The 20,866-nt window shown below is 36.1% G+C and overlaps 1 protein-coding gene across 1 annotated transcript; it reads left to right on the forward strand.

Annotated features, from left to right (window-relative positions):
• The first annotated feature begins 1,702 nt into the window (after positions 1 to 1,702).
• LOC149208887 (7-deoxyloganetin glucosyltransferase-like) lies at positions 1,703 to 3,645 on the forward strand. Its single transcript, XM_089396193.1, has 2 exons — positions 1,703 to 2,287; positions 2,406 to 3,645. The coding sequence occupies exons 1-2, from the start codon at positions 1,792 to 1,794 to the stop codon at positions 3,329 to 3,331; spliced, it is 1,422 nt and encodes a 473-aa protein (XP_089252319.1). The 5' UTR covers positions 1,703 to 1,791; the 3' UTR covers positions 3,332 to 3,645.
• Positions 3,646 to 20,866: the final 17,221 nt, after the last annotated feature.

The following is a 20,866-nucleotide window of genomic DNA, read 5'->3' on the forward strand; positions in this document are numbered from 1 at the left end:
TAATTTTTTAAAATGTAAATTGTATTTTTGGTTGTTTTGAATTTAAATTAAAAATAATAATAATAAATATTTATTTTATAAGAATTTAGGCTTTGTTATAATATTATTGGACAATATCATCACTTACCAATACAACATGCCCAAAAAACGTAATTCATTTCAAAATCAAAATATTTTATAAATAATTTATTTTAATTTAATTTTATAACATTTTTTAATTAAAACTTAATACAAAATTCTCAACAATGAATATTTACTCTCATTTTATAATGCATGTTATTAATTTATAAATATGTTACAATACTATGGGCTAGTAGCATGACTTATGACTTCCACTTGCCAAAATAGGATAACTCAAAATCAAAATATTTTATAAATATTTTATTTTTATTTTATTTAATAACAATTTTATATTCACTAAATTCTTGAACAATAACCATATATTTGTTAATACTTTATTATATAAATATTATTTTTTAATAAAATTCCATACTTGTAAACTTTTATATATATATATATATATATATATATATATATATATATATATATATATATATATATATATATATATATTTTAAAATTATTAATTATTTTTTCATTTAAAGTCAACGTTACGTTGGTTATACTTATACATTTGTTATACTTATAAGTAAAATAGATACTCTCAAATTTGTACTTTTAGAGATATTTTGTTATCATTTTTAAAATATAAAATATAAATCGAAGAAAGTTAAAAAATGCTAAAAACAACCGTTATTGGATAACTATCATATATATATTAAATAAATTTCATAATATATAATTTTTTAAATAAATTTTATAATTTATATTTTTTTCACAGAAAGAGACTGTATATATTTTTACAATAAATCTATTATAATACAAATTAAGTAAAATAAATACTCTCAAATTTGTGCTTTTATCAATATTTTTTTACGAATTTTAAACTATAAAATATAAGTAAAAAGATGCCAAAACAATTGTCATTCGACAACTATGATATATATTAAATAAAATTGATAATATATATCTTTTTCAAAGAAATAAATGGTATATATTTATATAATAAAAATATATACATGGCTTGTCTCTTATATTTGTTTGTATTAAAATAATAATAATATAAAATAAAATAAAAAAATATTTTATAGAGTAGAAAAATTTATTATAATTTAATTGTTAAATTAGCGGAGAATAGTTATTAATAGCGATTATTTATTAATGTAATCTGATTCATCCCTATTATTATATAAAGAAAATCAAACCCTTTAAATTACCAATTAATAGTCCATAAAATTTTTAATAGTTAATCTATTTCTTTACATATAATAAAAATAAAATCTTAACCTAATATACACAATTTTAAAATATATTCAAACCCTTATAAAAAACATATATTGTATTTAATAAAAAACATATATTGTATTTATTAAATAAAATTATTTATTGCTAAAAAAACATAAAATTTCAACCCAAAACTTAATAAGACTTTCATTTCCAGACTACTACCCTAAGACTTGATTTCCAAGACCATTGCCACTTAAACTTTAAACTACCCTAGACAGACACTAAAACAGCAGCTTTAAAAACCATAATGAAAATGTCTATAATCTTAGCAAGTCAACAGATAAGGACGAAACCATGGCACGGTCATATGGCAGAGGCTTCCTAACGTGGTCTCCTTCCCTACAGATACATTGTAAACTTGGAATTCGATGTATATATTTTGTCTTACCACCGCCCTGTTCTCTTAGACACTAATACTCTGTTGCTCTACTCTGCACTAGCGCTATGAATACACGGCCTCATGCAGTTCTGCTCCCTTGCCCTGCTCAGGGTCACATTCAGGCCATGATGCAGCTCTCTAAGATTTTATATGCTCGAGGCTTCTACATTACCTTCGTCAATACCGAATACATACAAGAGCGCTTCGTCACATCTGGTTCGGTGGACTCCGTTAAATATTTGTCCGACTTCAAATTCGAAACTATTCCAGACGGCCTACCCCCTGAGCATGGCCGGACTTCTAAACTAGCCGAGCTAGGTCGGTCCTTCTTGGATAACGGCCCTCTGCATTTTGACAAGCTGATTGACAAGTTGAAACATTCACAACCAGATGTTCCTCCAGTAACGTGTATTATCTCAGACGGGGTTGTCTCATTTCCACAGAAAACGGCGAGGAAGTTGGGGATTCCGAGAGTATCCTTTTGGACTCACAGTGCTTGTGGCTTTTGCGCTTATTTCTTCGGACCTCTTCTGGTTCGCGAAGGTCATCTTCCTGGCAAAGGTATATAAACTTCCTCTCCAACTGTTTTGACACTGCTGATTTCTGGTAGCAATTCTCTATGCATTCCTCAGGGCAAAGGCAAAGACAACATGCTTGCTTATGATATTGTGTGCTGCAGATGATGACAAGTGTTTAACAAATGGATTCATAGAACAAATAATCACCTGCGTTCCTGGAATGCCCCCTTTGCGTCTCAAAGATCTGCCCTTCTCCTTGCGAAACAAAGACATGTCAGAGCTTGTTACACGTGAAGCGCAGGCCGCTCTGGAAGCCGATCTAGTACTACTAAATACCTTTGATGAGCTTGATCGTCCTATACTCGACGCACTCCGAGAAAGACTTCCACCCTTGTACACGATAGGCCCTCTTGTTTTACAGGCAGAATCTGGAGAAGATAGAATATCTGGTCTATCTGCAAGCTTGTGGACCGAAGAAACGGAATGTATGAAATGGTTGGACTGCCAGAAGCCCTGTTCAGTTATTTATATTTGTTTCGGAAGCATTGCTGTTATGACTGATCAGGAGCTCCTAGAGTTAGCGTGGGGTTTAGAGGCTAGTAGGCAGCCTTTTCTGTGGGTCATTCGTCCGGATCTCATTAATGGTCGCTCTGCTGTGCTGCCATCTGAGATTTTAGAGAAAGTGAAGGACAGAAGTTTCTTGGTGAGATGGGCTCCTCAGATGAAAGTGCTCTCGCATCCTTCAGTGGGAGGCTTTCTAACTCATAGCGGTTGGAACTCAACGCTGGAGAGTATCTGTGCTGGTGTACCCATGATATCGTGGCCCTTACTTGCCGAGCAGCCGACTAACAGAAAATTCGTCAGCGAAGTGTGGAATATTGGAATGGCAATGAATGAAGTTGTGAGGATAGAAGATGTGGAAGACATGGTAAGGAGATTGATGACTGGGGAGGAAGGGAAGCAAATGAGGAAAAAAATTGGTGAGTTGAGGGATGAATCGATGAAAGCAGTGGCAAAAGGAGGATCTTCTTACAATAACCTGGAGAAGTTTCTGAAGGAAATACAGATGGGACTGATAGACTCTTGATGACGGTATTCTGTATGGATGAAAGGTAAATAATTTATTCATTTCTTCATTTCCATTGCGAGTTTTGGATAAACTTCAGATCAAGTGTAAATATCCGATATTCAGGATAATTCCATATATATGTGGATATCAAGGAGGCTATATACTCATCTTAACAATTAAGCATGGATCAGATCTTGAAGATAGGCTTCTTGTGATGTTTCAGGTGGGTTTTAGGTATTAAAAAAGCACTTGTACCTCTTTCATTCATAATCAAGTATTCAATCAAATGAGGAATAAAGCATATGATGGAGAGTAATAAATCTCATTTATCATGTTACAGCAATTACGGGTTAGATAAACACATGAATCAATTTCATGTATCTCATCATACTTACTATACAGAACCCGTATACTTCATTTATTGAGCAGTATGTTTTATATAGATATATATATAAAGAGATTAGAGCTCTTACATTTATATGTAAACTCTTGATATTGATGACGGAGTTTGCAGTTTTTTTTTCATACTGAATTTCAAATAATTTTTTTTTTTTAATTTTTTATAATTTGATTTTTGTGAATGTATAAAAGATATGAATGTATAAAGGGTATAGTTATGTGGATTATAAATTCTGAAAATATTCTGGAAATTTGATAATCAAGATGAGTGAATTGTTTGACATATCTCTTAACTATCCAATTTTCAAATATTCCTTAAATCTATAATCAATATAAATTCAACTATAAATAAGATCTTAAAAATCATATTATATTAATTTTCTTCACATCATCGTGAGCTTCCTTCTCACATACACCATCAGGTATATATATATAGGGAAGGCAGCACAAAGGTTGATTGCCTCTCCAAGGCAGGCCTGAGCTGCCATTCTGATAAAATACAGTACAGATATCTGGTTGAAAATAGGATCCTGGAGGAGGGCTAGCTTTGCTTGCCTTGAGCACCACCTCTCCCCACATGAGGGTCTCTATATTGCCATAGCTTTTTTTAATGCTTTCTATCTTTTTTAAAATATGCTGCAAATTTTGTTTTTCCATATTACTCAAATTAAAACTGACTTTGAACTTAATTTTGGACAATTTCTAAAATTTTATTATCTGACTAAATAGTCTAATATAATTTTTGACAATACTCTGGAACTTACTATAAACCACATATATATTGTTAGAAATAACATTTTTTCTTCTGAAAAAATCATATTATATTAATTTTCTTTATAATAATATAGATAGATGTTACAGATGACCTTTTGCAAGTTTTTACCATTTATCATACATATCAAAGATATCGGTTGATCACACAAAAAGTTGTGTTTCTATGGTTAACCTACAACCCTAAATTCTATTCGTTGAAATACAACCCAAAAAATTATTAATGTTAAGATCGCTACTTTCAAATAGACAAAAAATATAAGATGAACATCTCCACTCTCAGCAACAAAATTCGATCCCCTGTAACCATCCTCAAGACTTAGAAAAACTTAATATACACCAAAATTAAATCAACCTCAAATGGATTCCTTGTTCGGTGTTAAACTTTGCCATAGCATTCATAACAATCTGAATAAAGAAAATTATGTTCGGTGTTAACCTTTGCCATAGCATTCATAACAATCTGAATAAAGAAAATTATGTTCGCTGTTAACGTTTGCCATAGCATTTGTTCGGTGTTAACCTTTGCCATAGCATTCATAACAATCTGTATAAAGAAAATTATGTTCGCTGTTAACCTTTGCCATAGCGTTCATGACAACCTTTGCCATAGCGTTCATGACAATTTTTTTCAGGAACTTGACCCTAAATCACATTGATTGATTTAAAATTATGAAGAAATAAATTTTAATGTAATTATAGCAGAAAACCTGGGTCAAAAACTTAATATAAATCGCAAAAACTTAAATTCAAAAACTCTTCGTCAACGCTTCCGCCGTCAAACAAATTAACCGTAATTCATGCACAGTATACTATCAAGAAAAATAATCTTGATCTTGCACAATGCTTCTTGTCATTCAACAACATTAAGAATTTTTTTTTCTCTGAACGCACTACACGCAGAAAATATTGCGTGGACTACTACGTCTGTGCCTGCACTTCACAACAATGCTCAAACGCCACCGCTGCATTTCTTTATCTCTGCAACTCTCTACTTCAAACAAGCAGAGTGCCTCAAATCTTCGAATCTGTAAAGTTTTTCAAATGTGTATATGCACTCTCAGGGACAAATTTATGATTCTTACGCTCTTCCTCCATAACTGACATGACGGCCTTTCTTGATCACAAATGCATTTTTAGGTTGTAAATTATAAGAAATAAAAGCATATTAGGTCTTTAAACATTCGTTATCTTTAAAAGCAAAAGTTTAATTTTACCAAAGTATTATTTAATTTCCTCTATAAAATTAACTATATAATAATAAAAAACACATAACTTCATTAAAAGTAGTCAAAATTTCATGGATTCATGCATGAATTTTACTTGGACTTGAACACCTGCCACAAGGTGTTCCAGCCATTCCTTCCGGCTTTGCAGCATCCCCATCAATTTCATCTGGTTACTCTTGTATGGTGAGAGAGGTTTGACTTGAACATGACGATGAACCCTACATCTGTCTATTCTGCATTCATCTACAGATGATGAGAAACACTTTGTGTACGCTTCATAGAATGGAAGCATTTAGTAAATATATTAATAGCGAATTTTATTTATTTATTCATTTTCTCTTTTATGTAAATAATAAAAAAATATTTATTTAATTTAAGTGGGTTGTTTAGATAATATCCATGCTCTTCTGGGCCTTCGTAGACTTATCCAAATGTTGTTTCGCATTTATTTTGTTTATGCAAGTTCTTAGACTTTATTATGGTTTTTTTTAGGAGTTTGTTTCATCCATTTATAATTTATTTTTATAGAAGGTAGGTAATTGTTTTGTATAAATTTGTTTTTATGAGTAGCGTTAATGTTGTACTTATCTTTCTTTTAAATATACTAAATAGTAACTTAAAAGATACACTAAATAGTAAGGTAAACTATTCACAATTTTTCTCCTAGATCTATTACACTATTTGTTTCATATATATGGAAAGAAGGAAGGTTAACATGTAGATTTTCAACCTTTTGCTAGTTGATATGAACTCTTACTAGTTCGGCTACTCGAAATTTCACTCTAACTCCACTAGATCATACTTCTACTACTATTTGTAACGTGCATACATCAACACTAAAGAGACAAAATATGTTTCTCCAAGTGAAGATCCATTAGTGAAAACAATAGATCTAACTATAATATCCAAGAACATTCAAATCCAACATAAATCATGAAATAGAACACTAATATCGGGGAGAAAAATTAATGAAATTTACATTCGAAGAAATGGAACCATTTACAACATCATACCTTGGGTGTAAGGATAGACCATTCATAGTTACTTTAATCCCTTCTCCTCCTTGGCTCACTCACTATGATCAAGATCACCATCGCAATAAAAAGAGGTATTCCTAAGAGATTTAACTAGCATAAGGAGGATCGATGACGATGGATTGAGGAGGATGAATCTAGACACCCCGAGATAAGAGAAGTTAGCCTAGATATCAATATTAGACCATTGCTAAGTCATTTTATCCCTTATCGAATCTATCTTCTTGGAAATGGTCATGAATTCTAGATCTTTGACCATCATAACTCCTTTGCTTAAGACAAAAGGTGATGATGATTGCTTCACCACTCCTTGCTTAATATGATAGAGCAATTTATCACTCCCTTGCTCAGGACATGGAGTAATGGAGCATGACATCATGTCTATCTAGGGATATGAAACATGACTCTCAACCCTCCACTCATGTAGGTTAACACAAAGTCTCTCTTCCATCCTAATGTTGACAAATAATATAATAATAGAAGCCCCATAATGCGTGAGGTTAGAAGAAAAATTGATGACCAAAATACGTTACAAGAAGATGTCTTAGGAAATTACAAAATAAAGGAGTTGAGAATCAAGAAACTAGTTAGGACTTGTCAAACACCTAATGCTGAATCATATAGATCATCTCCAATTTAGGCACACACATAGTTGTTATAAGAGATAATTGAACATGGAAACAAATATTATGCATTGTAGATCCATAAGGTGAAATGATAATACATGGGCATGAAGGAATACACAATGGATCCATGGCATCAAGAAAGAGATCATAGCCATTAGAAAACACAACGTGGATCAATTTCATAGTACATATCGGTAGTACATTAGACACAAAATAGAAGAGTGCCCCTTAGTGTTCCTCCAAGCACATAATATGGTATAATAGTCCGTTGTAGCTTGGGAGGAGCTACATATAGGACTGTGACACCCCTAAACCTAAGGTCTTCATCCGAACCTCAATGGTGTGAATCCTCTTCATGTGAATATATGAGTTGATGTCGAACATGGTATAAATTTCTTGATTACTGGTCATTGATGTATGCCATTAACAAGCACAATGGGGTCCACAAATGATGAAAATGGACCCCAAAGTATGTAGCAAATTCCACTAAGCATGGATAGATGAGGTGATATAAAAAACTCATGGATTCAATGGATTAGGAATTAAAGAGGAAAACCCATTTTCAATCACAAGGAAACCTAGCAATAAGGATTGCAAGCTCCAAGGTACTACTTGTTTCTAGATCTGCCTCTTAGATATGGAATTATCATCAATAAGGGAAATATATCATAAAAGGGTCTTGTTGTATCAATTTTGAGTTGACATGAAACAAAGTAAGAAATGATGTGAATAGATGAAGTCGCCACATGCAACTAACACAAGGATAATTAACACAAATGGCCAGCACATGCTGAAGGTGGGTGACTGAGGCTTATACTTCCCTTGAAGATTCAGTGGCATGACACAAAAGTGACTTGGAAGAATTAACTAATAAGAACCATCTGATATCGTGCAACATTGTAGAAGGCATTATCATGCACCATAATGACTAGAAGAGGAACCAATTGAAGGATAAAATGACTCATATGTGTGGTGCAACTTCTAATAAAGCTATAACACAACTATAGGATAGTGAAAAAAAAAGTTTTGCGTCCAAGGATGACATGCTTGATGCTAAAATTTATTTAAATGAATTTCAAAAATTCCACTTGCCCTCCCACTTGCCTCTTGTATTTCTTTAGCATATCCTTCATAGATTAGCAAGCAATAAGGAGAATACAATATGCTCGATAGTTTCCTTTTAATTTAGTTTCAATGAGCCCAAAAGAGAGAGTGACGAGGCTCAATTTCATTGTCATGGTGGGTGTATAACAAGAGTTTGAGGCCTAAAAGGAGTCACAACATGGACACATTACTCGAGCATCACCATTGGTGAATTTATTTTGTCCATGATAGTCAAAGGTTCATTTACCACATGAAGTGGGTTTCTTGAATTTATTTTAATTATGGGATATACTTAGGAAAATTAGTATTTAGTAAGAATTGTTATGTATTTTCATAAAATAGGAATTTATTGTAGTTGATTCTAAGATATTGTAATTAGTTTTAATAGATTAAATATATTCTGGGTTTAGGGATTATCTCCACAATTAGTGGATCTTTTGTACTTCAATAGAACTTGTAGTTCAAGTAAAGGGTGTTGAGAATGTGAGTGTGTGAGTGTGGATTAGTGTGTTTTCTAAAGAAAGGGACTGAATAAATCAAATAAATTGTGTTCCCCTTTATTATTGGATTACTGGTGCTCTGCTTTGATTTGATATTACTTCCAATTTATGTGTTATAGATGTACCGTTAAATTTCCGTTTTAATCTTTTATTTAAAGCTCAATGGAAGCCATTGTGTTATCACCAAAAAATCGATCATCTAGCCTAACTTACTAGATGGATCGAAGTACACCATGTAAAGCCAATTTTACCATATTAAATTTTCTTTCACTGTGAGAAATTACTTAATAAACCACCTTTTTTAAGTAATTTATAGTTTTTTTTTTGATAGGTAAGCACCCACGGGGGATTTGAACCGATGACCTATCACAAGGAGTGCCTTAATAGTGCACCCATTCACCGTCAATCCAAAGCCCTGTGGGCTTAAGTAATTTACAGTTAAACGCATGAAGAATAATTAAATAAATCACTATTTATTTGATTTTCTTCTAGGAATAATTAATTTAACCATTGTTTTAATAAATCATTATTTTTCTTATTTTTCTCTCAGAATAATTAATTAAACACTAATTAATTATTATTCTTTGTTAAATTTGACTAGGAATAATAATAAAACAATGGTTAAATTAATTATTCCTAGAAGGAAATCAAATAAATAGTGATTTATTTACTTATTCTTCATGGGTTTAACTATAAATTAGTTAACAAAGGCCGTTATTAAGTAATTTCTCACCGTGAAAGCAATTTTACTATGGTAAAATTGGCTTTACATGGTGTAATTTGATCCATCTAGTAAGATAGGCTAGATGATCAATTTTTTGGTGATAACACATTGTATGCCAATTTCTTTGCAACTAAACATTTGGTGTTGAGGGTACTGCATTGGATCGAATCCTTTGTGATGAGACAATTCTATGGTGTCGGGTTATTTCCATAAATTGGTTGAACAAACAAGTCTTATGAAGGCAAACGAATACGAGTGGAACCTTCAAATCTTATTAAGACTAAAATGTTCAAGGTGAAGGTAGAAGTTGGTTGTGAGTGAAAAAAAAATTAATTTTTTTTGGTTGAATGTAATTGAGCCTTGAACCTTGAGTAGGACCTAGTCAAACATAACATGCTACTTTGAAATTGTACCAGAAGAGGTCGGCCCCAACCCACAATAAGGCCTTATTTGTCTTGAAAACTTTGTATAGTTGATCGACCCCCCACTAGTTTACAGTGAAGTCGGCCCCAACCTAGTCGGGCATACTTCTAATTTGTCAATTCGGGACTTTTCAACCCGACCTTATGAAATTGTAGATCACGTCAACCAAATTTTATAATATTTAATAAAAGTGGGTTTTCAAAGGGTTTTCTCAGAGTGAATTTGCATATAATTATTCTTGGAGGAAATAGTTAAGCAGGGGCATTAGAAAGAATAGATCAACGTCAATTGTGGTATCATAGTGCCTTTTTTTAATTAAAATTAAGAATGACATATCATCAAGGAGCAGTTTCAGGAGCAGGTCAAGGGAGAGTTGTACCAAATGTGGCTTTGCAAGCTGAAGTAAGAAAATTTCATGAGAGAATGGAAGCTATATAGACTACATAGAGGAGAGAAACTTACATGGTAGATGTCAGTGATGTTGGAGAAGAATATTCCAGCAATGAAGGGCTAAAAGAGTCAGAAGATGTAAAGATGATGAAGATTTTTGCTAAGATAACTACAAGATCAAAGATGGAAATTCCACCATATGAAGGTAATTTAAATGGTGATGAATTAATGGATTATATCAACGCTCTTGATAAATATTTTGATTATGAAAATGTTGAAGCTGATAATCGAGTTAAATATTCAACAACCAAATTAAAAGGCCACACTGCACTCTGGTGGGATGAAGTGCTAGCTAAGAGGAAGAGGAAAGGAAAAACTAAAATCAAAGATTGGGAGACGATGGTGGGAAAACTCAAAGGTAAACTTTTACCCAAGGAATATCAAATTAATCTTTGCAGACCGATATGGAATCATATATAGAAGTCCATATCAGATAAATAATATATAGAGGAGCTTTATAAAATAAATAATAGAGTTGTTCAGATAGAAGATGATGCTGAGAAAGTTGCTAGATATATTAATGGATTGAGGCTTTATATTCAAGATGAAATTGGCTTATTGTTTTTAATTATTGTTGAAGATGTATATCAAGATGCCTTGAAGGCAGAAGAAAAGCTTGCTAGAAAGAAAAGTCAGAGAAGTCGAGGAAGAAGTCCTGCGAGAGGAAAAGGACAATAGATTGGAAGAGGAAGAATTTTGTTTGCAAGAAGAGAAGATGAAGGGGATTCTAGTAGTCAATAACCAAGAGGAGGTGATTTGAGAGGGATAATATCATTCTCTAGAGGTGGAGGTCTAGGAAGAGATTATCAAACTAGATGTTTCAGATGTGGGAAACTTGAGCATATGTCATGGGACTATCCTGAGAATGCACCAACAGGTTAGAGAGGTGCTCATGTTGCCAAAGTACTAGAAGAAAATGAAAATCCAGTTGTCATTGAGGAGTTACCTGAAGTGGAAGAATATTTGATAATGAAAAGTGTTGATGAAAGTTGAAAAGGAAGTTGAAGAGCCAACTCAAAGAAGAAGTCTATTTCGAACCATATGTAAGTCAAAGCGTAAGTGTTACAAACTTGTTATTGATAGTGGAAGCACTGATTACTTTGTTTCTATGGAAATGGTAGAGTAACTAAACTTAGATAGAACCACACATCCTGTTGGCTTGGTGGGGCCTCATTGACGTTCAATGTTAGTTAGCCAAAAAAATCCCTACACTATTGGCCCTTTCGGCATGAGCCGACGGAGCGAAGTCTCACCCAAAGCTATATGGGGGGATGCTGGAACCAAGTTTCCACACCCTAAGATGATCGTGATGTCAGTTTATTCCTTCTATTCTTGCTTTCACACAGGTCGTTGAGTTCTAGGGCTCTGTCTATCTCACCCCTTACTCCACCCTTTGGTACCTCCGCGGAGGGTTACAATCAGCCTTCGCGCAGCCCTAACTTGCGGTTCAGGTACTTTTGCACTGCTAGGGCAGTGTATCATGCAGATTTTCAACTAGCTTAAGTGTCTTACTTATCCTATTAAACAGTCATAGTTTGCGCCGCGTAAACATATATCCTTATTTGCATTCAATTATCTAGCGTAAATACGTACATTCATGCATCACATAAACGTTATAAATGAAGTTCATACACAATTTGACAAGATGCATTAATAGGAAATAAGACACAGAATTTGTAGAATGCTTCTCCTTATTGATATTTTCAGATGATTACAAACTCTATCTGCGTTGCACACATAGTTGCATGGGTATGTGCACTCAGCTGCAGACTTCTACCCTAGGCCTCTATGCACTTAGCTGCAGAGCCTCTTCCTACGCTACAAACCAAAACTTAGACTTTTCTCCTTATCCTCAAGACTTCATCTACAACTCATGATTCTTAGAACTACTTACAGCTTACTTACTTAGCTCTTTTTATACAATCTCATGGTTTGAAGACCATGGGTAGATCTTTATAGCCGAATTTACTTTACAAAATAAAGGCAGACAACCCTTTATGACTCATGACACCTTCGTGCTCCGTGACCACAAAATGTGGAGACTTACAATTTTATTACAAAATTCAGCCCGAAACATGGGCTTTTAGGCCCAAAACTGTCCTTGGGAGATCTCGTTCCCAACACTACACTACACTACTGGCTGGTACTCTCTGCTTCTCTCTCATCTATCTCTCATAAAGGAAAACAAAAGTGACTTTAAATTGTTTGTTTCTAAGATAGCTACCCATCTTAGTGGGACTAGCAGCTCTGAATGGACACTAGTTTTCCCAATAACAAAATGGCGAATCCACTGGGGAGCAAATAGTTTGTTTGTTTGTTTCTATTTTTTTGCTTTATAAACTACAGATGGAGCCTGAAGTTAAGCCAGCTAGCCTTCAAACTGCATTTGCTATGCAAGTGCAAAGTAGATCAACGCTGCTTCAGTCAATCTTTGGGTTTGTTTATGAACTGAACAACTGACTTGCAAACATCCTAAGAGCCCTGGTGGTAGCTCAAGTAACCTCATTAGATCAGCCCCTATACTTTGTGTCTACTGTCTATCATTAGCTCAGCCTAAATCCCTGAACTTAGCTGCAAACTGTGAGTGAAAACCAAGCTCAGTCTCGTCCCTGGACAATCGCACTATCTCTCATTGGCAACCTAGATGCATCGCACCTCCCATGCGTTGCAGGTGAGATGCATCCCTGTTTCCCTGTGTTACAGGTGCGATGATTGAGTAAGAGTTTTTCTGCCTCCAGATTTTGGTTTTTTCTTCATTTTCTTCAGCTTTATTCAGTATTTTTGTTGTCCATGATCAGTATATCACTATTGAAACCTTCTTCCTTTGCATTATTCAGCCTCCATCAGTTAGGAATTGTGAATGTTTTTTTATGTATTTTTCGTCATTTACAGTTCTCCTTTGCAAATAGTAGCATAATCGAACTGTCGTCTTTTGATTTGAAAGTGTCGCAAGTGTCATTTTCAGTCAAGAAAAAGAGTGTCGTAAGGTCTTCCTCTTTAGATAGTCAGTTACACTTTTGCCATTGTATTTGATTTGAATTAATAGTATTTCAAGTGTTGAAAGCAATTTTAATTTCGAAATCGCAAAGTGTCGTCTTAGTCTTCCTTTCGTTTTTTGAAGAAAAAATTGTCAGTATTGTTGCTTTGAAAGAAAATGATTCATATTTGTACTTAGTTTTCTTTTTTTCATTCTCACATTAAGGAAACTAAAAAACAATACATACATGTGCATTTTCATTTAGACTGCATGCTGAAATTGATTTAGGAAAAGTGCATCTAGTGTGTGCTCTCTGTTCTATGTTGAAAGAATTTCATTTCTCTTTCCTTAGTAGCTAGGATTTTCATTGCAAAAAGAAAGTAAACGACTGTTTATCATCTTAGATTGCATATTTAGGAATTGTATATATACATCATGCGGTGAACCTTAAAGGCAAACTTCTTAAGAAAGATCAACTATAAAATAAACCTCAATGAACATAAAAACGCTTTGGAACCTAATGCACAACATCTAGAAGTCTAGCCTAGAGACATATTTCGGCGTCGTAAAGCCTAGTAACTATCGTTTTCATCATAGGTTGGGTGATTCCTCCTCTTTGATATGACAAGTGCCAGTATGGACTTGTGCTCCCATGTACCGTTGAGTATATATTGGGAGACCACAATAGGCTATATCCTTTATCCTTAGGAAGCCGTGTCTGCCACCCTATCGATCGCAATGCACTGAACACAACATTCGGGAAGATTGATTGCGTACCTTAAAAAGTATTCTGTAGTTTTGCGATTGGTTTGGTAATCTCTTTGTCTAGATTTCCAGAGTAGTCACTTTTGATCCTTTTTAGACTCCTTAAAAGAAAAGGTCCATCTGAGCACTTGTCACTTCAGGCTCATAAAAAATAGAAGGCGACTAGAGTCATCTTTAGCTTTTTCTCGACTCTTAAAAATTGAAAAAGCAAGTTGTGTCAAAGCGTCATAAAATTTATTTAATTCGGAATAACATTTTCCCCTTTTTATTTTGAGTTGATCAAGTAATCTGCAATCGTGGATGAAAGTCAATAAAAACCCCGTCATTCACGAAGACTAACGAGTCAACCGTCTTTGACTCCAGAAACAAAACAATTGTGGGCCAAGAGATCTCGTTTAACTGGGTCAAAGTCTCCTAGTTTGTTTGAAACTTGTGTTTCAACATCCTTAGAGACTCCATTTACTCCAACTATTTCTAGTATCCCTGCCTCTACAGAAGAAGTTCCGCAGTTACAAGAGGACATTAGAACTGATCCTAGTGTAACGGTAAACACTCCTATTCTTGAACTAGCTCCATATAGGGCTGAGTCGGAAGGTGTTACCCCTCCAACATCTATTGCTGCAGAGTGTGTACCTTCTTCGGCACCAGAAATATTTTACGAACCTGACGGTCTGCCTCTTCCACTTGGACTAATTGCGATAGAAGAGATTGTGGAGGATATTCCATCCAGTACCCCATTACATTTTTGAACTGAGATCCACCTATATCCTTCTAATTCAAAAGTTAGTCACCCTTCACCGCAAGTTCCAATAGAATCGCTATTTTGGATAGACTCAATATGTCTGAACAACCATTGACATCTAGGACTGTGTCATCTGATACAACAGCAACAGAACCTCCTGCTGCTAATCCGACAATGTTCATTGGTGTACCATCTATCCCAACTAGCTCTCAATAGCTAGATGGAGTCCACCCAAGGACTGTCTCAACAGTATGGTCTGTTCCTATTTGTTCATCCGGAACCTTATCTGGAATCTCTTATGTTGAGTCTCAGCAAATTGATCCTTCGCAACAATATCAATTTGGGCAGTCCAATCTCCAAAGGAAAATTTTCCCTTTGAACACTAGATTTCTGCCATATGGGGGGCAATATGCCTTTTCATTGTTCCCTCCAGGAGAACAACCATATGAGAGTTCACAACAGAATTCGGGTCAGGTTGGAATCACATCCAATGGTTGGGTACCAATACTGCCTCAACAGCCAAGAGTTGTATATTCTATACAACCAAATCAACCTGTGTCGAATACTCCCACTACACTGGCTATTGTGACGGTGTTGCAAGTACAAGCGCTGCCTGTTGTATGTCAACCTCCAGTCTCTTAGGTCGTAATACAATAGCCTCTTGTCTCCGTGACTCAATCACAACCGCCGATTAGTGGATCCTTAACTGAAGCGACTCAGGCTCAAACAGGTACTATTAGACCTCATCTTGGTCAAACATCCAGTATTGGGCAATAGCAAATGGTCTCACAGCCATGGCTGGTGCAATATCAACAACCGTAATTCCAGCAAGCTTACCGAGGACCTGAGCAACAAAGCTTTGCGGATAATGGGCAACCGTATATTCAAAATGGTCACCATCAATCATATCATAATGGTTATGCCCATCAACCTTATCAAAGTTATCAACATCAAATACATTATGCTGGTATGCAAAGACCCACTGCTCAAACGATCCCATCTTATCCTGGGTACGCTTCGCCAAACCTGAATCAACAGTTGCCTTTCGTTGCAACTTTAGAATTACCAGATTTGAATCGGCTAACAAATGATCCAATTTCTTATGCCCTTTGGTGGTCGGTGATTCCTCATAAACGTCCGTCAGATATTCCTAAATTCAATGTAAATCTAGGTGAAGATTCGTCGAATCATGTGATGACCTTTCATCTATGGTGTTCGTCCAATGCTCTCAATGATGATTCGATTAGGCTTCGCCTTTTTCAGCGAACGTTAACTGGTCCAGCAACAAAATGGTACATCGAATTACCTAGAGCTTCATTCGATAACTTCAGCGCCCTTGCCACCACCTTTTTAACCCATTTTCAGTTACCAATAAGGTACGAAACAGGAACATAGCTTCTTACCAATTTTAAGCAAACGGCAGCCACTCACATATCTGATCATATTCATGAGTGGCAACGTCATCGTCAAATGGTAAAAACATATGTTCCTGATCAGCTACAAGCTGAATGGTTTATTAAGTCATTGTTACCTTCTATTACAAAAGATGTGGCTAAAGGGGGGGTTGTCACTGAAGAACAAGGCATTGCTCATGCGTAATATCTAGACTTGATCTATACTCAGTCTGGCATGCTTTATGACAAAATCCCTGATGCTCCTAGACCAAGTTTTTGTTCCTTCTCCTCCTAAATCAAACAAAGACTCTCATGCCAGCGATGGCATGATAGGTACGACCAGCACGAAACCGCAAAGACTACATCTAAGAAAGCCCGTACAGTTTTTGGTCAAAATGCAAATGAAGAAATTCTTACCTCGGAGGTTAATGTTGTGTCGACCGACAAAGGCAAAGAACCGAAGCAACCAGGGGAAAGAAGAAAGGGAAAAGCAAAAAGAAGAAACAGGATGATTCGTCTCTTGAAAAATCTTCTGCAAACCCTTCTGGGCAAAAGAAACCTCCTTCGGCATGTCACATATGTGATGAAGACCATTGGACAAAGGACTGTCCATATAAAGCTGAGATTAAGAAATTCTTTAAGAGTTCAAAAACCTCAACAGTATTGACTGATCCGTTTCCAAACAGAGAAACCAATCTGGTTGCTAGCGACAATGCTTCCCCATCCCAAGTGCTTATGTTGTCCATTTCGAAACAACAAAATGATGCTTTGATATCGACAAGGAATAAAGATTACGGGAATCCAAAATTGTCGAACAACAAGGCTGCAGATCAACCTAGTAGTTCGACAACAACTTCAACTGAAGTTGTGCCACCCATCATTCCTGAGCTAACAATAAAGCCACCAAAGGGAGTAGTACACAAATCAACATTTAATCCTCATGCCCGAGCAGCACATAATTATAATATAGTAGAGGATTTGGCCCAATCGCCATCTGCTATGTCGACACTTGAAGTACTGCAAAATTGTCCCTCCCAAAAAGTAGGCTCTATTATCAACAATAGGTGGGATTGACCCAGCGGATTCCAATCTTGTGGCCTTTAATCATAAAGGATATGAACCCCAGTTACCAGCTCAACTCGCTTTCCTCATCCAAGTGAAAGCCCTCAACAAAACTGTTCATCGAACAATTATTGATGAGGGGGCATCTACATGCATTATGTCAATGAGTTGCTGGAAAACATTAGGCTCACCACCCTTGTCGCAATTGTCAATGACATTAAAAGCATTCGATGGATGGACATACACACCGTACGGGATTTTAAGTAACTTTCAAGTTGAACTGGGGGGCAAAACAGTAGAAATTGATGTCGAAGTTATCGATCGAAACCTCGATTACAACATCCTACTGGGAAGGCCTTGGATTTATGCTATGGCTGTTGTTGTGTCAACATACTTTAGAAATATTGCATTTCCTTTTCAAGGAGGAATTACAATCATTGACCAACAAACCTTTCTCCCCAATACTTCATAAGTTACGGGAAGCATCCTGATGATCCATGGAAGCTCTTAATCGCTTCAAAATATCGGAGTAGGCCTCTAAAAGACCCTACATTGATGGGTACTTTTGCTCTACCACCTCTGAGTAATCTAGCGGAGGTAGCCACGGTGGAGACCTGCAATACGGTATCTTCTGTATCTAAAAAGATTCAAAAGATTTCTGAACATGATGTTAGCATTGATCATTGCCAGGTATTGCCTCCAAGCCCAATAGAAATATTGTAGCAATCAATTTTCTTGGCCTAGGCGGAAAACCCAAATCAACGCTCATCGAGTGTTTGGATAGATAGGTCTAAAGAATATGGTACCTCTTTAGATCCTTGGTCGCATGTACATTCTCCAGACAAAGGAATTGTTCAGTCAATGATGATAGGAGAGGCACCATGGGAAGATTACCACCATCGTTCCCATCTTCTGGATTACCACGAAGATTATTCCAGTGACCTTAATCATCCTTCATTTTTTTATTTTCTATCAAATACTGTAAATATGGTGGATTCCGAGTGAAATCTGTCCAATATTGAAGAAACTATCGCCATAAATATCTCGACCAAACCAGATGTTGTAGAGAATATTCATGTCGGCAAATCTTGTTCTTCTTCAGAACTGGAAATATATTGCACTCTCTTTCGCGAGTTCAGATATATCTTTGCATGGTCATATGAAGAAATTCCAGGCATTGACTCGAGCATAGTTGAACACGAAATTAAGATGTATCCAGATGTCAAACCGTACAACAACGGCTTCAGCAGGTGCACCTGAAGAAAGCTGCTGCCATCAAGGCAGAAGTTGAAAAACTTTTACATGCTGGTTTCATTTACCCGGTTCCTCTAACTGATTGGGTATCGAATATTGTTCCTGTGATGAAAAAACAAGAAATGATCAGAGTGTGCATTGATTACAGGGATGTAAATCAAGCTTGTCCAAAAGACAACTACCCTACACCCTTCATCAACCAGATAATTGATGAATGCGCCGGATGCGAAATATTTTCATTTATGGATGGATTTTCTGGGTATAATCAAATAAATATCCGCCCACAGGACCAGTCAAAGACTGCATTTATTTGTCTGTGGGGCACATTCGCGTACTGCAAGCTACCTTTCGGTTTAAAGAATGCAGGGGAAACCTTTCAGAGGGCTATGAATTATGCCTTCCATGATATCAAGAACATCATTCAACCATATCTTGACGATCTTCCGGCTCATTTGCGAAAGCAGACTGATCATCCGTAGCATTTGAGAGCTATATTTCTACGTTGCCGACACTACAAGATACGACTCAATCCGCACAAGTGTGTGTTTTGTGTCAGTTCTAGTTGTTTACTTGGCTTTGTAGTTTCAAAGGACAGGATTTGTCTCAACCCATGTAAGGTTCATGCGATCATCGATATGCCTCCACCTTCAAATTTGCTTCAGATTCAGAAACTCCAAGGGAAAGTAAACTTTCTAAGGAGGTTCATTCCAAATTACACCGAACTTGCTAAAGGTTATATGCGTCTTTTGAAAAAAGAAGTGCCCTTCAACTAGGATCAGGTTGCGCAAGCATCCTTTGATGCTCTAAAGGAATCCTTAATAAAAGCATCATTAATGTACGCTCCTGACTATCAAAAAGACTTTAACCTGTATCTAGCCACAGCAGATACGACCATTGCAATGGTTTTAGTTCAAGAAGACAATGGAATCGAACATCTTATCTATTATTTAAGTCAAAACTTAAATCATATAGAAAGTAAGTACTCCTATGTTGAAAAGCTGGCTCTTGCAGTTGTTCAAGCATATAGAGATTTCGACACTATATCCTCTTTCACAAAACTACCATTTTGTCAGATTGCAACCCTATGACTTACATCTTGTCGCGTCAGTTACTTGGGGGAAATATTTGAAATGGATAGCTATTTTGCAAGAGTTTGATCTGGAATTCGTAAAATCCAAATCAAATAAATCTCTAGTTTTCGCGGAGTTACTATGCGACTTCCCATCGTCGTCCAACGATTCAACATCCAAAGCATCAATCGTGGATGAATCTTTGTTTTTGATATCATCAAGCGATCCATGGTATGGAGATATAATCATCTATCTCCAAACCCAAACATATAGGCCTAATACCTCTCGCTCAGAACAACGACGTACTCGATACCAAGCAAAAGACTACATGATCGTCAGTGATACACTTTACCGTCGTGGTATCGATACAGTTCTGTGAAGGTGCCTCACCCATGAGGAGGCCGAAAAAGTCCTGAATGATTGTCATTCAGGCGCATGTGGGGGGCATCAATCTGGTTACGCTGGGGCTCAAAATATTTTATGGGCAGGTTACTTCTGGCCAACCATGTTCAAAGATTGCATAACCACAGTCAGAAGTTTCCATGCTTGTCAAATCTTCAACCGCAAAACTAGAATACCACCCGCACCTCTCCATCCAGTGGTTTTTGTTGGGCCATTTGCCAAATGGGGCATAGATTTCATGACATGTAACCCCACCTCGGCCGGCGGCATTGGTATATCATAGTTGCAGTTGACTATTTTACGAAATGGGCCAAGGCGATGCCTACATTAAACAATAGCGGCGAAACGGCTGCTCTTTTCTTTTTCAATCAAGTAGTCTCTAGATTCGGTGTTCCACAAGCTATAGTCACAGATCATGGATCGCATTTCCGCAATCACATGATGGTTGAATTGGCTACCAAATTAGGACTGTCTCACGACAGTTCTACTCCGTATTATCTGCAAGCTAACGGACAAGTTGAGGCAATCAACAAAGTCCTGAAGTGCATGCTACAATGGATGATTGGAGTCCATAAACGAAGTTGGCACCTAATCCTGTACTCAGCCTTGTGGGCATACTAGACATCG

The sequence above is a fragment of the Pinus tabuliformis genome, chromosome 1_2 (assembly GCF_031772625.1).
Source record: "Pinus tabuliformis cultivar Carrire ecotype Pingquan chromosome 1_2, CPIR1, whole genome shotgun sequence".
In the NCBI taxonomy this organism is placed as follows: Eukaryota; Viridiplantae; Streptophyta; class Pinopsida; order Pinales; family Pinaceae; genus Pinus; species Pinus tabuliformis.